Genomic DNA, 18,213 nt, shown 5'->3' with positions numbered 1-18,213 from the left:
TATAGTATGCTCTAGGTGTGTTTCATCTGTGTGACTGACATTAGTACCATCTACTTGTTGTTCTTCTGACAAACTGACCATAGTACCATCTACTTGTGGTTCATCCGACAGACTGACCATAGCACCATCTACTTGTTTATCTGACAAACTGACCATAGTACCATATACTTGTTGTTCATCTGACAAACTGACCATAGTACCATCTACTTGTTGTTCATCTGACAAACTGACCATAGTACCATCTACTTGTGGTTCATCTGACTGACTGACCATAGTATGCTCTAGGTGTATTTCATCTGTGTGACTGACATTAGTACTATTTACTTGTGGTTCATCTGACTGACTGACCATAGTTTGCTCTAGGTGTGTTTCATCTGTGTGACTGACATTAGTACTATTTACTTGTGGTTCATCTGACTGACTGACCATAGTTTGCTCTAGGTGTGTTTCATCTGTGTGACTGACATTAGTACTATTTACTTGTGGTTCATCTGACTGACTGACCATAGTTTGCTCTAGGTGTGTTTCATCTGTGTGACTGACATTAGTACTATTTACTTGTGGTTCATCTGACTGACTGACCAGAGTACCATCTACTTGTTGTTCATCTGACAAACTGACCATAGTACCATCTACTTGTTGTCCATCTGACAAACTGACCATAGTACCATCTACTTATGGTTCATCTGACTGACTGACCATAGTTTGCTCTAGGTGTGTTTCATCTGTGTGACTGACATTGGTACCATCTACTTGTTGTTCATCTGACTGACTGACCATAGTACCATCTACTTGTTGTTCATCTGACAAACTGACCATAGTACCATCTACTTGTGGTTCATCTGACTGACTGACCATAGTTTGCTCTAGGTGTGTTTCATCTGTGTGACTGACATTAGTACTATTTTCTTGTGGTTCATCTGACTGACTGACCATAGTACCCTCTAGGTGTGTTTCATCTATGTGACTGACTTTAGTACCATCTACTTGTTGTTCATCTGACAAACTGACCATAGTACCATCTACTTGTTGTTCATCTGACAAACTGACCATAGTACCATCTACTTGTTGTTCATCTGACAAACTGACCATAGTACCATCTACTTGTGGTTCATCTGACTGACTGACCATAGTATGCTCTAGGTGTGTTTCATCTGTGTGACTGACTTTAGTACCATCTACTTGTTGTTCATCTGACAAACTGACCATAGTACCATCTACTTGTTGTTCATCTGACAAACTGACCATAGTATCATCTACTTGTTGTTCATCTGACAAACTGGCCATAGTACCATCTACTTGTTGTTCATCTGACTGACTGACCATAGTACCCTCTAGGTGTGTTTCATCTTTGTGACTGACATTAGTACCATCTACTTGTTGTTCATCTGACAAACTGACCATAGTACCATCTACTTGTGGTTCATTTGACAAACTGACCATAGTACCATCTACTTGTTGTTCATCTGACAAACTGACCATATAACCATCTACTTGTGGTTCATCTGACTGACTGACCATAGTACCCTCTAGGTGTGTTTCATCTGTGTGACTGACATTAGTACCATCTACTTGTGGTTCATCCGATAGACTGACCATAGCACCATCTACTTGTTGTTCATTTGACAAACTGACCATAGTACCATCTACTTGTTGTTCATCTGTGTGACTGACTTTAGTACCATCTACTTGTGGTTCATCCGACAGACTGACCATAGCACCATCTACTTGTTGTTCATTTGACAAACTGACCATAGTACCATCTACTTGTTGTTCATCTGTGTGACTGACATTGGTACCATCTACTTGTTGTTCATCTGACTGACTGACCATAGTACCCTCTAGGTGTGTTTCATCTGTGTGACTGACATTAGTACCATCTACTTGTGGTTCATCCGACAGACTGACCATAGCACCATCTACTTGTTCATCTGACAAACTGACCATAGTACCATCTACTTGTTGTTCATCTGACAAACTGACCATAGTACCATCTACTTGTGGTTCATCTGACTGATTGACTATAGTATGCTCTAGGTGTGTTTCATCTGTGTGACTGACATGAGTACCATCTACTTGTTGTTCTTCTGACAAACTGACCATAGTACCATCTACTTGTGGTTCATCCGACAGACTGACCATAGCACCATCTACTTGTTTATCTGACAAACTGACCATAGTACCATATACTTGTTGTTCATCTGACAAACTGACCATAGTACCATCTACTTGTTGTTCATCTGACAAACTGACCATAGTACCATCTACTTGTGGTTCATCTGACTGACTGACCATAGTATGCTCTAGGTGTATTTCATCTGTGTGACTGACATTAGTACTATTTACTTGTGGTTCATCTGACTGACTGACCATAGTTTGCTCTAGGTGTGTTTCATCTGTGTGACTGACATTAGTACTATTTACTTGTGGTTCATCTGACTGACTGACCATAGTTTGCTCTAGGTGTGTTTCATCTGTGTGACTGACATTAGTACTATTTACTTGTGGTTCATCTGACTGACTGACCATAGTTTGCTCTAGGTGTGTTTCATCTGTGTGACTGACATTAGTACTATTTACTTGTGGTTCATCTGACTGACTGACCATAGTTTGCTCTAGGTGTGTTTCATCTGTGTGACTGACATTAGTACTATTTACTTGTGGTTCATCTGACTGACTGACCAGAGTACCATCTACTTGTTGTTCATCTGACAAACTGACCATAGTACCATCTACTTGTTGTCCATCTGACAAACTGACCATAGTACCATCTACTTATGGTTCATCTGACTGACTGACCATAGTTTGCTCTAGGTGTGTTTCATCTGTGTGACTGACATTGGTACCATCTACTTGTTGTTCATCTGACTGACTGACCATAGTACCATCTACTTGTTGTTCATCTGACAAACTGACCATAGTACCATCTACTTGTGGTTCATCTGACTGACTGACCATAGTTTGCTCTAGGTGTGTTTCATCTGTGTGACTGACATTAGTACTATTTTCTTGTGGTTCATCTGACTGACTGACCATAGTACCCTCTAGGTGTGTTTCATCTATGTGACTGACTTTAGTGCCATCTACTTGTTGTTCATCTGACAAACTGACCATAGTACCATCTACTTGTTGTTCATCTGACAAACTGACCATAGTACCATCTACTTGTGGTTCATCTGACTGACTGACCATAGTTTGCTCTAGGTGTGTTTCATCTGTGTGACTGACATTGGTACCATCTACTTGTTGTTCATCTGACAAACTGACCATAGTACCATCTACTTGTTGTTCATCTGACAAACTGACCATAGTACCATCTACTTGTTGTTCATCTGACTGACTGACCATAGTACCCTCTAGGTGTGTTTCATCTATGTGACTGACATTAGTACCATCTACTTGTTGTTCATCTGACTGACTGACCATAGTACCCTCTAGGTGTGTTTCATCTATGTGACTGACTTTAGTACCATCTACTTGTTGTTCATCTGACAAACTGACCATAGTACCATCTACTTGTTGTTCATCTGACTGACTGACCATAGTACCCTCTAGGTGTGTTTCATCTATGTGACTGACATTAGTACCATTTACCTTTTGTTCATCTGACAAACTGATCATAGTACCATCTTCTTGTGGTTCATCCGACAGACTGACCATAGCACCATCTACTTGTTCATCTGATAAACTGACCATAGTATCATCTACTTGTTGTTCATCTGACAAACTGACCATAGTATCATCTACTTGTTGTTCATCTGACAAACTGACCATAGTACCATCTACTTGTTGTTCATCTGTGTGACTGACTTTAGTACCATCTACTTGTTGTTCATCTGTGGGACTGACTTTAGTACCATCTTCTTGTTGTTCATCTGTGTGACTGACTTTAGTACCATCTACTTGTTCATCTGATAAACTGACCATAGTATCATCTACTTGTTGTTCATCTGACAAACTGACCATAGTACCATCTACTTGTGGTTCATCTGACTGACTGACCATAGTTTGCTCTAGGTGTATTTCATCTATGTGACTGACTTTAGTACCATCTACTTGTTGTTCATCTGACAAACTGACCATAGTACCCTCTACTTGTTGTTTATCTGACAAACTGACCATAGTACCATCTACTTGTGGTTCATCTGACTGACTGACTATAGTATGCTCTAGGTGTGTTTCATCTGTGTGACTGACATTAGTACCATCTACTTGTTGTTCATCTGACTGACTGACCATAGTACCCTCTAGGTGTGTTTCATCTATGTGACTGACTTTAGTACCATCTACTTGTTGTTCATCTGACAAACTGACCATAGTACCATCTACTTGTTGTTCATCTGACTGACTGACCATAGTACCCTCTAGGTGTGTTTCATCTATGTGTCTGACATTAGTACCATCTACTTGTTGTTCATCGGACAAACTGATCATAGTACCATCTTCTTGTGGTTCATCCGACAGACTGACCATAGCACCATCTACTTGTTCATCTGATAAACTGACCATAGTATCATCTCCTTTTTGTTCTTCTGACAAACTGACCATAGTACCATCTACTTGTTGTTCATCTGTGTGACTGACTTTAGTACCATCTACTTGTTGTTCATCTGTGTGACTGACTTTAGTACCATCTACTTGTTGTTCATCTGTGTGACTGACTTTAGTACCATCTACTTGTTCATCTGATAAACTGACCATAGTATCATCTACTTGTTGTTCATCTGACAAACTGACCATAGTACCATCTACTTGTGGTTCATCTGACTGACTGACCATAGTATGCTCAAGGTGTGTTTCATCTGTGTGACTGACATTAGTACCATCTACTTGTGGTTCATCTGACTGACTCACCATAGTTTGCTCTAGGTGTATTTCATCTATGTGACTGACTTTAGTACCATCTACTTGTTGTTCATCTGACAAACTGACCATAGTACCATCTACTTGTTCATCTGACAAACTGACCATAGTACCCTCTACTTGTTGTTTATCTGACAAACTGACCATAGTACCATCTACTTGTGGTTCATCTGACTGACTGACTATAGTATACTCTAGGTGTGTTTCATCTGTGTGACTGACATTAGTACCATCTACTTGTTGTTCATCTGACAAACTGACCATAGTACCATCTACTTGTGGTTCATCCGACAGATTGACCATAGCACCATCTACTTGTTCATCTGACAAACTGACCATAGTACCATCTACTTGTTGTTCATCTGACAAACTGACATTGGTACCATCTACTTGTGGTTCATCCGACAGACTGACCATAGCACCATCTACTTGTTCATCTGACAAACTGACCATAGTACCATTTACTTGTTGTTCATCTGACAAACTGACCATAGTACCATCTACTTGTGGTTCATCCGACAGACTGACCATAGCACCATCTACTTGTTCATCTGACAAACTGACCATAGTACCATTTACTTGTTGTTCATCTGACAAACTGACCATAGTTTGCTCTAGGTGTATTTCATCTGTGTGAATGACATTAGTACCATCTACTTGTGGTTCATCTGACTGACTGACCATAGTATGCTCTAGGTGTGTTTCATCTATGTGACTGACTTTAGTACCATCTACTTGTGGTTCATCTGACTGACTGACCATAGTTTGCTCTAGGTGTATTTCATCTGTGTGACTGACATTGGTACCATCTACTTGTTGTTCATCTGACTGACTGACCATAGTTTGCTCTAGGTGTATTTCATCTGACTGACTGACCATAGTACCATCTACTTGTTGTTCATCTGACAAACTGACCATAGTACCATCTACTTGTGGTTCATCTGACTGACTGACCATAGTTTGCTCTAGGTGTGTTTCATCTGTGTAACTGACATTAGTACCATCTACTTGTGGTTCATCTGACTGACTGACCATAGTTTGCTCTAGGTGTATTTCATCTATGTGACTGACTTTAGTACCATCTACTTGTTGTTCATCTGACAAACTGACCATAGTACCAACTTCTTGTGGTTCATCTGACAAACTGACCATAGTACCATCTACTTGTTGTTCATCTGACAAACTGACCATAGTACCATCTGCTTGTTGTTCATCTGACAAACTGACCATAGTACCATCTACTTGTGGTTCATCTGACTGACTGACCATAGTTTTCTCTAGGTGTGTTTCATCTGTGTGACTGACATTGGTACCATCTACTTGTTGTTCATCTGACAAACTGACCATAGTACCATCTACTTGTTGTTCATCTGACAAACTGACCATAGTACCATCTACTTGTTGTTCATCTGACTGACTGACCATAGTACCCTCTAGGTGTGTTTCATCTATGTGACTGACATTAGTACCATCTACTTGTTGCTCATCTGACTGACTGACCATAGTACCCTCTAGGTGTGTTTCATCTATGTGACTGACTTTAGTACCATCTACTTGTTGTTCATCTGACAGACTGACCATAGTACCATCTACTTGTTGTTCATCTGACTGACTGACCATAGTACCCTCTAGGTGTGTTTCATCTATGTGACTGACATTAGTACCATCTACTTGTTGTTCATCTGACAAACTGACCATAGTACCATCTTCTTATGGTTCATCCGACAGACTGACCATAGCACCATCTACTTGTTCATCTGATAAACTGACCATAGTATCATCTACTTGTTGTTCATCTGACAAACTGACCATAGTACCATCTACTTGTGGTTCATCTGACTGACTGACCATAGTATGCTCAAGGTGTGTTTCATCTGTGTGACTGACATTGGTACCATCTACTTGTGGTTCATCTGACTGACTGACCATAGTTTGCTCTAGGTGTGTTTCATCTGTGTGACTGACATTGGTACCATCTACTTGTGGTTCATCTGACTGACTGACCATAGTTTGCTCTAGGTGTATTTCATCTGTGTGACTGACATTAGTACCATCTACTTGTTGTTCATCTGACAAACTGACCATAGTACCATCTACTTGTGGTTCATCCGACAGATTGACCATATCACCATCTACTTGTTCATCTGACAAACTGACCATAGTACCATCTACTTGTTGTTCATCTGACAAACTGACATTGGTACCATCTACTTGTGGTTCATCCGACAGACTGACCATAGTACCATCTACTTGTTCATCTGACAAACTGACCATAGTACCATTTACTTGTTGTTCATCTGACAAACTGACCATAGTACCATCTACTTGTGGTTCATCTGACTGACTGACCTTAGTATGCTCTAGGTGTGTTTCATCTATGTGACTGACTTTAGTACCATCTACTTGTGGTTCATCTGACTGACTGACCATAGTTTGCTCTAGGTGTATTTCATCTGTGTGACTGACATTAGTACCATCTACTTGTTGTTCATCTGACAAACTGACCATAGTACCATCTACTTGTGGTTCATCTGACTGACTGACCATAGTTTGCTCTAGGTGTGTTTCATCTGTGTGACTGACATTAGTACCATCTACTTGTGGTTCATCTGACTGACTGACCATAGTTTGCTCTAGGTGTATTTCATCTATGTGACTGACTTTAGTACCATCTACTTGTTGTTCATCTGACAAACTGACCATAGTACCATCTACTTGTTGTTCATCTGACAAACTGACCATAGTACCATCTACTTGTTGTTCATCTGACTGACTGACCATAGTACCCTCTAGGTGTGTTTCATCTATGTGACTGACATTAGTACCATCTACTTGTTGTTCATCTGACAAACTGACCATAGTACCATCTTCTTGTGGTTCATCCGACAGACTGACCATAGCACCATCTACTTGTTCATCTGACAAACTGACCATAGTACCATCTACTTGTTGTTCATCTGACAAACTGGCCATAGTACCATCTACTTGTGGTTCATCTGACTGACTGACCATAGTATGCTCAAGGTGTGTTTCATCTATGTGACTGACATTAGTACCATCTACTTGTGGTTCATCTGACTGACTGACCATAGTTTGCTCTATGTGTATTTCATCTATGTGACTGACTTTAGTACCATCTACTTGTTGTTCATCTGACAAACTGACCATAGTACCATCTTCTTGTTGTTCATCTGACAAACTGACCATAGTACCATCTACTTGTTGTTCATCTGACTGACTGACCATAGTACCCTCTAGGTGTGTTTCATCTATGTGACTGACATTAGTACCATCTACTTGTTGTTCATCTGACTACTTGTTGTTCATCTGACAAACTGACCATAGTACCATCTTCTTGTGGTTCATCCGACAGACTGACCATAGCACCATCTACTTGTTCATCTGACAAACTGACCATAGTACCATCTACTTGTTGTTCATCTGACAAACTGGCCATAGTACCATCTACTTGTGGTTCATCTGACTGACTGACCATAGTATGCTCAAGGTGTGTTTCATCTATGTGACTGACATTAGTACCATCTACTTGTGGTTCATCTGACTGACTGACCATAGTTTGCTCTAGGTGTGTTTCATCTGTGTGACTGACATTGGTACCATCTACTTGTGGTTCATCCGACAGACTGACCATAGCACCATCTACTTGTTCATCTGACAAACTGACCATAGTACCCTCTACTTGTTGTTCATCTTACAAACTGACCATAGTACCATCTACTTGTGGTTCATCTGACTGACTGACTATAGTATGCTCTAGGTGTGTTTCATCTGTGTGACTGACATTAGTACCATCTACTTGTTGTTCATCTGACAAACTGACCATAGTACCATCTACTTGTGGTTCATCCGACAGACTGACCATAGCACCATCTACTTGTTCATCTGACAAACTGACCATAGTACCATCTACTTGTGGTTCATCCGACAAACTGACCATAGCACCATCTACTTGTTGTTCATTTGACAAACTGACCATAGTACCATCTACTTGTTGTTCATCTGACAAACTGACCATAGTACCATCTACTTGTGGTTCATCTGACTGACTGACCATAGTTTGCTCTAGGTGTTTTTCATCTATGTGACTGACTTTAGTACCATCTACTTGTTGTTCATCTGACAAACTGACCATAGTACCATCTACTTGTTGTTCATCTGACAAACTGACCATAGTACCATCTACTTGTTGTTCATCTGACTGACTGACCATAGTACCCTCTAAGTGTGTTTCATCTATGTGACTGACATTAGTACCATCTACTTGTTGTTCATCTGACAAACTGACCATAGTACCATCTACTTGTGGTTCATCGGACAGACTGACCATAGCACCATCTACTTGTTGTTCATCTGACAAACTGACCATAGTACCATCTACTTGTGGTTCATCTGACAAACTGACCATAGTACCATCTACTTTTGGTTCATCTGACTGACCTGTTTCTGGAAGGACAGACTAACGAACGGACCAAAAAAACATAATGCCATAACTTTTGGACTACAGGTTGTTTAAGATCAACTCTATTGTTTGAACATTTAGTTAGAAGCACAATTTTTTTTTAAATATACAAGCCTTTTAACACAGTTGGTGACATCTTGGTCATGTCAATTTATTGATAAAGTTAAATTATTGTGACATCTAACATTGATAAGCTCAGGTTAAATGTTTTGATATCATATGAGATCTGCAGTATATGATGTACATTTTTTTGTACTCAAAGAACATGATCCTTTGAGAAAATTGATAAAGTACATGTATCTTGACGTGTCCACTGATCACACATGTAACATTGAAATTTTTACTTTCAAAAGTGGTTTAATACTGAATAAACAACATTACTAATACATATATTTGAAATTCAAATATCTCAACCTTTAACATTTTTACAGATTGTTTTGATTTCTCAGCTTTGGAACTTTGTAATAAAAGAGCAAACATATGAGACCATTGACACATGCTAAATCAGTAAAAAAATATAAATGTTATGAAAGTAACGAACTTTGTTATAATTTTAAGAATTGTTCATGTGAGATCGCTAACAAGACAGGACAGACGGCCATTATTTCAATGTCTGTGCCAGAGACAACTTGTGCATATTTTGCAAGGGACACTAATCAGACAGCTGCAATTTAACAAGATTTAAAAATTTATAAAAAATTGGTGACCAATGGCATTTTTGCAACTGTCAATCATCACTTAAATGACTTTAAAATCATCAAATATCTGCTTTATAACCTCAAGTATTATTTCATTAGTTCTTTCACTTCTTTGTTAGCAAAAGTTAAGTTCTTTGGGAAAATAACATTTTGTTAAAAAAAATATTAACACATGTGATTTATGACATCTAGTTTAATGAGCCAAAGTCACAAATGTTTAAGTTTCATGATTTGAAAAGAGAAACTAGCTCTACTTTATCTATAAACAAAATTATGGGGTAAAAGCTTAATAAAAGTAAAGTTGTTTTTACTGATGTATGGTATATTCCTTTTTATGTTCATATTAAATAAACATAAACACATGTATGTATGTGATTGATGACATTTTTTAAAGCGTCAAAAATAACATATGTTTTAAACATCGTAAATCTAAATCTTCAAAAAAAAATCATAAAGTTATAGCTTTACTATTTTTAAACTTATCATTTCTCAAAGTTTCATGACAAATATTTTTTCAGTACATCTATTTTCTGTTTAAAAATATCAACATGTGTGATTAATGACATCTAGTCGGCGTCAGCTGAAATTCGTAGCGGTTTTGGGTAAAAATAATCTAAACTATTAATCGCGTTCACTCGAGATATTGTTTTTCACATAACTTTCATATATCGCGAAGAGAAAAACCACTTCTGACCTACCTTTTAAGTGATCGCACTGTAATAATCCTGACCTTCACATTTCCAAGAAAGTTTTCCATTGTAATTACGCCATCTTTGTTTCTATGAAGATCCTTTATTTACACAAGCAGCAAACTCCATACAGCGTTATCGTTCGGGTCATACTTCCCTTTCTCTACAAAGAAGCGTAGCCAGATGTCACCACTGTTTCGGAGTTTGACACAAGCAGATGATAAGAATTCGTCACTTCCGGAGGCGGAACCTAATATATTTCAGTCATTGATGTGCTCAACTTTCGCGCGTTTTTTCTTGTAAACAATAACAAATGAAATGTAATCGACAAGACAACTTCAAATGTGAACCGAAATTCAACAGAATGACGTTTAACACGGAGTATCAATGAAAAAATGTACGGTAAGTAAAATTATGACTTTTGTAGGTTAATGAAATAAAAAAAAAATTAAAACCATGAATATCATCACGAGTATTAAAACGATGCAATGGTTTTTTTTACCCAAAGGCTTAACTGTTCAAGTTCTGTAACTGTTGTGTGGTACGTGAAGAATCTTTTTATGCCCTTAACATGCAAGGAATACATTTCTTGTGATTTTTGTTTGTTTATGAAAACCTCTTTGGCAGATATACATGTATATAAGCAAATATTTATATAAATTTGAAATCTATACATCTACCTGTGTAGATCTGAGACAGTCCATCTATAACATGTATACAGGGATAACCCTAATTTAGAGGGTTGCTCCTAACATCTTTCAGGATTTTTATTATAATTTGGCAGGTCTTGACATTTTGCCACTAGCCCTATGCCAGAGACTGAGCCCAATTAAAATATTGATTCTGGCTAGTATTTGGTTTGAGTGATAGTTAAACATTTTCCATTCATGCAAAAGAAGCCAAACTTAATTGGGGGAGGGAGAAATGCTAAAAAAAAGCACCATCTGATGATAATAAGACTACCATAGTGTTCTGTTGGTTGAATTGATTGACATGTAAAATAGAGACAACAGAAATTTGTACAACAATGATGAAGTGACTGGTCATTGGAAAATTGAATGAAGGTTTCAGTTTCACCAAAAACTCCAAACGTTTATAAATGGACTGTCAGGCAGACATGTACAAATAAAATGTATGTCTAACTACATGTAGGTTCATCTTACCTTGAATATCTATCATTTACAAGGGGGTGAATGGGGGTTTACAAAACGGGCAAAATTTATTAGAAATAAAGAACAATGACCCCAATAATAAAGAATATTGAATAGAGAATAATGAGGTGCTTACATTTGAAGAATAGAGAATATTGGGCAAAAAGTATTCAAAAAAGAGAAAATCACCTTCATACATGTACAATATTGTTATACAAAAAAATCTTCAATGTAGGCTGTGTTGATGTGCGTACTTCATTTGCTTTGTATATATATTATTAAATATAACTTTATTAAAAAAAATTAAAAAAATTATCAATACAATGGACAACACTGAATGATAATTTATTATTTTCAGTGGAATTAGACTACATCGAAAGCCAAACAAATTCTTGTACACAACTGAATGCCCACATAGAGATCCTTATTCACAATGTCATTGTTCAATTTATATGATTTCTGTTATATTATTGAAGATTCAATGTCAGTGGCGGATCCATGTACCCCTATTATAGATCACTATGCAGTATGGGTTTGCTCATTGTTGAAGGCTTTTATGTGAACCAATAGTTTCTTTATATCTGTGTCATTTGGTCTGCTGGATAATAGGCTGTTTCTCTGTTTCTATGTACAAAATATTGAGAATGGAAATGGGGAATATAAACTATATGTCAGAGAAACAAAAACCCGTCCATTGAAAGAGCAGAAAACAGACGATGACCACCAATGGGTCTCAACGTATGGGGGGAATCCTTCGCCTGATGGTATCTTGCCCCTTAATACAATTGTGTACTAGTGCAGTGAAAATGGAGGTCACACAAAATTCCAAATCATATAAATGAATTTAAATTCAAAAATCTTACAAGACTAATAACGGCCACAGACCCCCGACTTGGGACAGGGGTTAAATATGTTTTGTGAGATCTCAATTTTACCTCTATATCTCTAGCCAATGTAGAATAAAGACATACATAGCAATACACACAGTAAAATATGCAAACTTTCATTGTTCTCACCATGCTTACTTGCTATATATTTATAAGTTACTTTCTTTATTTTATACACTGTTTCCTTATCATGCTCACTCTTAAAAAAAACTTGTGATCATGATAGCAATACTACCCAGACATTTATTTAGGTATCGCAAAAATATTAATCATATGCAGGTCTAAAATCGCAACACAAAATGCACTTTTCTGAATTTGCAGTCTGTGAAAGGCAAGGCTCTGTGTTGAAGGCCGTTCATTGGCCTATAAAGGTTCAGTTTTATTAAATGTTATTTGGATGGAGAGTTGTCTCATTGGCACCAACACCACATCTTCCTATATCTATGGCAGTATACTGTTTTCAAATGTTTATTTGGGTTTTGGGCTCCATTTTAATTCGGTCCATATTGAGGACCAAAATTAAATTTAAATACATCTTACATTGATTTCTTATTAAATTGAAATCTTCTGGTTATTTGATATTCTTAATCTATGTACTTTGGACCATAAACATAATAAATCAGGCTGTTATTTTTCTCATGTGATTCCATTGACTGAGCTGTATCCAGGGTTTAACTCATTGTTGAAGGCTGTATGGGGACCTACAGTTGTTGATTCTGAGTCATTTGCCTTTCGTGGAGAATTGTCTCATTTGCTATCTTTGTGAATCTTATAATTGCGTTAAAAAGTTCAATTTAAAATTTTGGAGCTTCTCCATTAATACCACGTCACATGTCGAAACCTATACTGTCTCAATATTTAATCACAATCTAAATTCAGAGCTGTATCAAGCTTGAATGTGGAAGTTGTATCAAGCCGCCTCTGTATTTTATTTGTCTTTCAATGTTGATGACAAATGTATCCATATAAAATGAAAATGAAGTCTCTTATAAATAATGCACTGATCATAATTGAAGGAACAACATGTGTGTTGCTGTTCTTTATCTTAATTTCAAATTTTTCACATTCCACACATTTGTATGTTCTTATTCAACTATATACATCTTTATACATGTTTCAATGGCTGTTGTTCAAGGCAGGTTTGATGAAATGATAATTGAGATGAGTATTTTAATAACAATTATGATTTAATATTTAAATATACATGCATGATTATAGTAACAACAATTTATGATTCAAAACTTAACCAACATGATAATAATAACAATTAACATTCAATTTATCACTTTTCATATCATTAATATAACAATAATCTTAAAAAGAATTTTAAGAAATAAATATCTTCAACTGAAGTCAATTATGTACAACCAGTATAAATATATCACAGATATTTGACATGTTACATAACTTTATGTTCATATCACAGATAGCAGTTATGTCAATTGTTTATATCACAAATAGCAGTAGTAATTGTTTAATGCTAATATATCACAGATATTTGAAGTATACATATATATACGTATCACAGATGGTGGAAATTTTTCACAGTTTATCAGGTGTTGATTAATTATGCATCTTTTAATTATTTACATGTTATATTGATGTATGCAGATGGGAAAGAAAATCACTCAAATTAATGTCCAGAAATTGTCATCAATGAATCAGTAACTGAAGATTAAACAAAGGTGTGTTGAGAAAGTCCTCTAGAGCTGTAAAGAAACTGAGACGGCATCCATGTAAGCTGTTTTAGATCTCAAACTGCCATTAAAGCAGATACATGTACTAAAAGACAAATAATGAGAAATATTTGGCATGAGCAGTAACCACATATGTGTCATTAATGGAAAATAATGTTTCGCACATAAAAAAAAATCAGGAAGACCCAAAAAATATTTTGGGTGTATAAATACTGCAGAAGCTCAGCCAAATGAGACATAAAAAAACTCAAAACCCAAAATATGATATAAGAATTCAGAAGAAGGAAATTGCATTTAAAATTAAAGATCCTAATTTTTATTTTATCTTTTTGCTTATCTAGAATGAAATATGTATTTCATTACCAGTCAGATAGGAATAATGTTCATGTTAAAAAAAATTATTTACTTAATTTTTGGAGGTAAAATTATTTCTGTTAATAGACAGTCAGATTATTATTTCATTTGTATAAAGAAACAAGTCTTCGTTTCTTTCCTGAAATGTAATACTTTATTTGCTTAAAATATCAATGAATTTATCAAAAACTGCTTGTTTACAAGTCTCCAGTAGGCAGTTTTATAGGCCATGCACAGATATGCAGTATATGTTTCAGTTCCTAAAATGATAGGATCAACTGTTTTAAAAAATATTAGCAATCGAAATAACAATTTTATGTTTTGATCACCCAAAATTTAGGATTTATGGGTTTGTATAAAAAATCTTTTTCATCAAAATTTTCAAAAGAATTAGTAAAGAAAGTTGAAATAATATTTAAATCTGACATACAATGTACATGATGTATAAAATGGTAAATAAGCATAACTTGAATAGTATTTCCCCTTACTTACATGTACTTCAAAATGTTTTATTGCATACAAAAAGGGAAATATTTTTAATTTAACTAACTTTAAGGTATGTACATGTAGCTATTTTAATGGCATTAAAGAAAGACATCACTGTTCCATATCTTCAATTGGCGAAATCAGTGGTTCACTGAGGTTTCGGTGGTTAAGAATGGAAAAGCACCGAAGACAGACATTCCTCACAAGAGCAGGTTTTGTGCAACACCTGTTGTGTACCCACTGATCGCAAGCATCACACTGAAACCAGGATATATACTTGTCCTTTTGAATGGATTTGGGTGGTTCAATGCTACCACAGGTATTGCACACAATCTCATCAGCATCATTGGTGGTATCAGGGACACTGTCCTCAAAGTCAACGTCATTTTCATTGTTCCCCTCCTCCTCCCCCTCAGAAAACATGTAAGGAATAGTCCTTTGACTGTCATCACTGTCATCGTCTGTCATGTCAATCACCACTGGATTGACGTCTTCATCCCTGATACCATCTAGTTTCCTGAGCTTTTCCTCAAACTCCCTTACCACGCGAGTCTCAAATTTAGCCCAGCGCTCCGCATCGACATGGGACTTGGCCTCCAAAAAAAGCTGAGTAATACCTTTTTTATTGCAACTAGAATTATTTCTAGCTACATAGCCTTTTAAGTAAGACCAAACCAGTTCGATGGGATTGAGCTCACAATGATAAGGAGGTGTGCGTAAAATCTCATGGCCATTAGCTGATGCAAGGTCATCTATTATATACCTAGGTTGAGGCTTTTTTTGCTTCACCAAATCAAGCAGCTCGGTCTTTTTCATTTTCTTATCATACTGAACATTGCTCTTCTCCAGCCATGCCGAGATCTCTAACTTGTTGCTGTTTGTGTTTGGTACCCGTGAGTCAGGATCTAAGTGACTGTGATACGGAGCATTGTCCATTACAATTACAGACCGAGGAGGCAGTTTAGGGAGAAGTGTATCTCTGAACCACTCTGTAAAGTGCTCCTTATTCATCTCGTCATGATAATCAGAGCTGTTGGTTTTCGACTCAAATATAAGACCACATCCGGGGATTAGGCCTTGTTGAGAAGAGCCAACATCTAAGATTATCAATCTAGTACCTTTGCCAGAAGGTACTTTCCGATGGGTACCTTTACAGTGTGGCTCAAAGACAGACATGGACGTCCTGGGAACATCCAGCCAGTCACCCTTTACTACATGATTGGTGTTCAACCAAGTCTCATTCAGATATACAATATGACGCCCTTGCTGCCTAAACTTATGTATCTTACGAAGATATGTCATTCTCATGAGAACGATGTCCTCTCTCTCCGACACAAATCTTCTGCGAAATAAACATATTTTGTTTGTTAAGTTATATTCTCAACCGACCTTCATTATCAATGTTTGAATACACAGTAATATGAAATAGTTCAAAATGCGAATTTAAATTATTTCGCAATAAAAAAAACCTCGCAATAATTTCTGAGTTTACAGTAGGTAATATGTCAAAAATAGGTATACAGTTGCCAACATTTAAGGAGTGACTGTAATATTTTTTCTGTCTTTGAAGAAATAACATAAAAAAAATTTGGTGCACACTGAATAACGCACAAAGCGGGCTATTTAACAGTGTGCACCTCATTTTTTATGTTATTTTGAAAAGACAGAAAAAATGTTACAGTCATTTCTTATAATTTAATTATAAATTCCATTTTAAACCGTACAAAACCATGAAAAAACCTTGATGACGTCACGGTATTATGTCTATGGGCTGATAACAAAATAACGTCAGCCAATCAAAAGACACATCAAAAATAAAATTATTGTGTTATAAACGACAGTTATCTAATTTTTGAACATGTATCTGATCAGTTACAGGAATATCAAGTTATGCATCAATTGGTGACATTCCGAAGGATTATTGTCATTTGGGGCCTTTTATAGCTGATTATGCGATATGGACTTTGTTCATTGTTCAAGGCCGTACGGTGATTTAAAGTTATAAATGTCATTTGGTATCTTGTTGAGAGTTGTCTCATTGGCAATCTTACCATATATTCTTTTCTATATAGACCTGTGATTAATTTCCTCTGTAGTGTAGATGGAATGAAAATTGAATACTTTCTGTTTTAAAAGGAATAGAGTTTAATAGAGACAACAAGGAGAATAAGTGATGTATAATGACGATAACATTGACTCAGGCTATAGTTCAAATTCACTTCATTAACCTGATTAAAGACCTAAAGCAAACAAAGATGCACATTGAATGGAGTCAGTCAATGCTTCTCTAGTGGTATAAACAAAAAAGGAAGATGTGGTATAAACAAAAAAAAGAAGATGTGGTATGATTGCAAATAAGACAACTATCCACAAAAGACCAACTGACACTATATGTCACCACACGGCATTCAACAATGAGCTAGTCCCATACCGCAAAGTCACTAATACAAGGCCCCGAAATAAAAAAAATGTAAAACAATTCAAACATGAAAACGGCATAAAAGAGGGACGAACGATACCAAAGGGACAGTCAAACTCATAAATCTAAAACAAACTGACATCGCCATGGCTAAAAATGAAAAAAGAAAAACAGAAAAACAATAGTACACATGACACAACATAGAAAACTAAAGAATAAACAACACGAACCCCACCAAAAATTAGGGGTGATCTTAGGTGCTCCGGAAGGGTAAGCAGATCCTGCTCCACATGTGGCACCCGTCGTTTTGCTTATGTGATTACAAATCCGGTAAATAGTATAATTCGGTAGGTCACATTCATGAAAGTAGAGGGGATTGTAGTAATGACGTAAGGAACATATCCGATATCATTTGTGAAACGGTTATTCCATAACGGTCAACCAACTCGTGAAATTTACGAAGGGATGATTTCAACTTCACCATTTGGA

The 18,213-nt window shown here is 36.6% G+C and overlaps 2 protein-coding genes across 2 annotated transcripts in view; both read right to left on the bottom strand.

Moving 5' to 3' along the window:
- LOC134717683 (uncharacterized) overlaps positions 1-8,551 on the bottom strand; it is a 34,455-nt gene extending 25,904 nt beyond the window's left edge. Inside the window, exons 1-13 of the mRNA XM_063580180.1 lie at positions 8,349-8,551; positions 7,650-7,789; positions 6,704-6,932; positions 5,818-6,007; positions 5,514-5,730; positions 4,362-4,724; positions 3,780-3,950; positions 3,549-3,719; positions 2,956-3,098; positions 2,285-2,673; positions 1,761-1,939; positions 856-998; positions 263-573 (exon numbers count right to left, since the gene is read on the bottom strand). Of these exons, the coding sequence (XP_063436250.1) occupies positions 263-573; positions 856-998; positions 1,761-1,939; positions 2,285-2,673; positions 2,956-3,098; positions 3,549-3,719; positions 3,780-3,950; positions 4,362-4,724; positions 5,514-5,730; positions 5,818-6,007; positions 6,704-6,932; positions 7,650-7,789; positions 8,349-8,551 (2,849 nt within the window). The remainder of the gene's footprint in view (positions 1-262; positions 574-855; positions 999-1,760; positions 1,940-2,284; positions 2,674-2,955; positions 3,099-3,548; positions 3,720-3,779; positions 3,951-4,361; positions 4,725-5,513; positions 5,731-5,817; positions 6,008-6,703; positions 6,933-7,649; positions 7,790-8,348) is intronic.
- A 6,865-nt stretch (positions 8,552-15,416) lies between these two features.
- LOC134717682 (uncharacterized) lies at positions 15,417-16,607 on the bottom strand. Its single transcript, XM_063580179.1, has one exon. It carries the CDS (start codon positions 16,605-16,607, stop codon positions 15,417-15,419), a length of 1,191 nt encoding a protein of 396 aa, XP_063436249.1.
- Positions 16,608-18,213: the final 1,606 nt, after the last annotated feature.

This window comes from Mytilus trossulus, chromosome 5 (genome assembly GCF_036588685.1).
Source record: "Mytilus trossulus isolate FHL-02 chromosome 5, PNRI_Mtr1.1.1.hap1, whole genome shotgun sequence".
Classification (NCBI taxonomy): Eukaryota; Metazoa; Mollusca; class Bivalvia; order Mytilida; family Mytilidae; genus Mytilus; species Mytilus trossulus.
Note: the sequence above shows the minus strand (reverse complement) of the source record. Positions and strands in the feature narration are given on the sequence as shown.

Coding starts and splice junctions, on each gene's coding strand:
- LOC134717682 (XM_063580179.1), bottom strand. CDS start 16,607: ATGACATATCTTCGTAAGATACATAAGTTTAGGCAGCAAGGGCGTCAT.